The 1,795-nt window shown below is 36.3% G+C and overlaps 1 protein-coding gene across 1 annotated transcript; it reads left to right on the top strand.

The window, feature by feature from the left end:
* The first annotated feature begins 350 nt into the window (after positions 1 to 350).
* On the top strand, positions 351 to 1,538 carry LOC104999197 (nucleosome assembly protein 1-like 1). The gene has a single exon (XM_010854705.1). It carries the CDS (start codon positions 414 to 416, stop codon positions 1,398 to 1,400), a length of 987 nt encoding a protein of 328 aa, XP_010853007.1. The 5' UTR covers positions 351 to 413; the 3' UTR covers positions 1,401 to 1,538.
* The last annotated feature ends 257 nt before the right edge of the window (positions 1,539 to 1,795 follow it).

Here is a 1,795-nt window from a genome sequence, read left to right as displayed (position 1 = left end):
TCCTGAAGAATGTGGTAGTTATACAGGTGTAAGACATCAATGCCATGCATTTGTGCATGTTAAAGTTAATTAAATTATTGGAATCAGAGTGCTTGTTTTAAAAAATCTTACCCAAAATGAGGTATAATGAATTTTTGAACTTCTTTCTAAAAGATATAAAAATACATTGTCTTCTTACATTAAACACTTGATCAAAATAAAACATGGATTTTACCACATGGGCTATATTAGACATAATAGAAACATAAGTGCTTCCTCCAATTACTATTATTAAAATGATATTTATGCTTTTTTAGCGCCATCTGCTCGCGGCGCCGCCTCCTGCTCCTCCCGCCGCCGCCCTGAGTCACTGCCTGTGTAGCTCGGGCGCTCGGCTCCCCGTGCTCGCCACCGATATTTGGCATTTGTACAACATGGCAGACATCGACAACTTGCCTAGGGTAGTTAAAAGACGAGTGAATGCTCTCAAAAACCTTCAAGTTAAATGTGCACAGATAGAAGCCAAATTTTATGAGGAAGTTCATGATCTTGAAAGAAAGTATGCTGTTCTTTATCAGCCTCTGTTTGATAAGCAATTTGAGATCATTAATGCCATTTATGAACCTACAGAAGAAGAGTGTGAATGGAAACCAGATGAGGAAGATGAAATTTCGGAGGAGCTAAAAGAAAAGGCCAAGATTGAAGATGAGAAAAAGGATGAAGAAAAAGAAGATCCCAAGGGAATTCTTGTGTTTTGGTTGACCGTTTTTAAGAATGTTGACTTGCTCAGTGATATGGTTCAGGAACATGATGAGCCTATTCTGAAGCACTTGAAAGATATTAAAGTGAAGTTCTCAGATGCTGGTCAGCCTATGAGTTTTGTCTTAGAATTTCACTTTGAACCCAATGAGTATTTCACAAATGAAGTGTTGACAAAGACATATAGGATGAGGTCAGAACCAGATGATTCTGATCCCTTTTCTTTTGATGGACCAGAAATTATGGGTTGTACAGGGTGCCAGATAGATTGGAAAAAAGGAAAGAATGTCACTTTGAAAACGATTAAGAAGAAGCAGAAACACAAGGGACGTGGGACAGTTCGTACTGTGACCAAAACAGTTTCTAATGACTCTTTCTTTAATTTTTTTGCCCCTCCTGAAGTTCCTGAGAGTGGAGATCTGGATGACGATTCTGAAGCTATCCTCGCTGCAGACTTTGAAATTGGTCACTTTTTACGTGAGCGTATAATCCCAAGATCAGTGTTATACTTTACTGGAGAAGCTATTGAAGACGACGATGATGATTATGATGAAGAAGGTGAAGAAGCGGATGAGGAAGGGGAAGAAGAAGGAGATGAGGAAAATGATCCAGATTATGACCCAAAGAAGGATCAAAACCCAGCAGAGTGCAAGCAGCAGTGAAGCAGGATGTATGAGGCCTGAGGATAACCTGCATTGATCTACCTTCTGCTTCCATGGAAAGGATGAATTTACATCATTTGACAAGCCTATTTCAAGTTTTTTGTTGTTTGTTTGTTTGCTCATTTTTGTTTTTGCACCCTAAAAATAAAAATGTCATATAATTAAAAAAAATGATATTTATGAAGTATTAAGAAATTTTGTTCAAAATTTTAAGATAAAGGGATATTAAACATTTATTAGCATTACATAATAAAACAAAAATACACTAAACTGTTAAGTTACTACATTAAGATTTTTTTTCATACCCTATGCTTCTTTGTATCTTTAAATTTTCTGAAATTAACATTAGTTATAACCTAAAACCATGTCATAAAAATGTTCATTTCCATTTACCT

This window comes from Bison bison, unplaced genomic scaffold, assembly GCF_000754665.1.
Source record: "Bison bison bison isolate TAMUID 2011002044 unplaced genomic scaffold, Bison_UMD1.0 scf7180017864347, whole genome shotgun sequence".
In the NCBI taxonomy this organism is placed as follows: Eukaryota; Metazoa; Chordata; class Mammalia; order Artiodactyla; family Bovidae; genus Bison; species Bison bison.
Note: the sequence above shows the minus strand (reverse complement) of the source record. Positions and strands in the feature narration are given on the sequence as shown.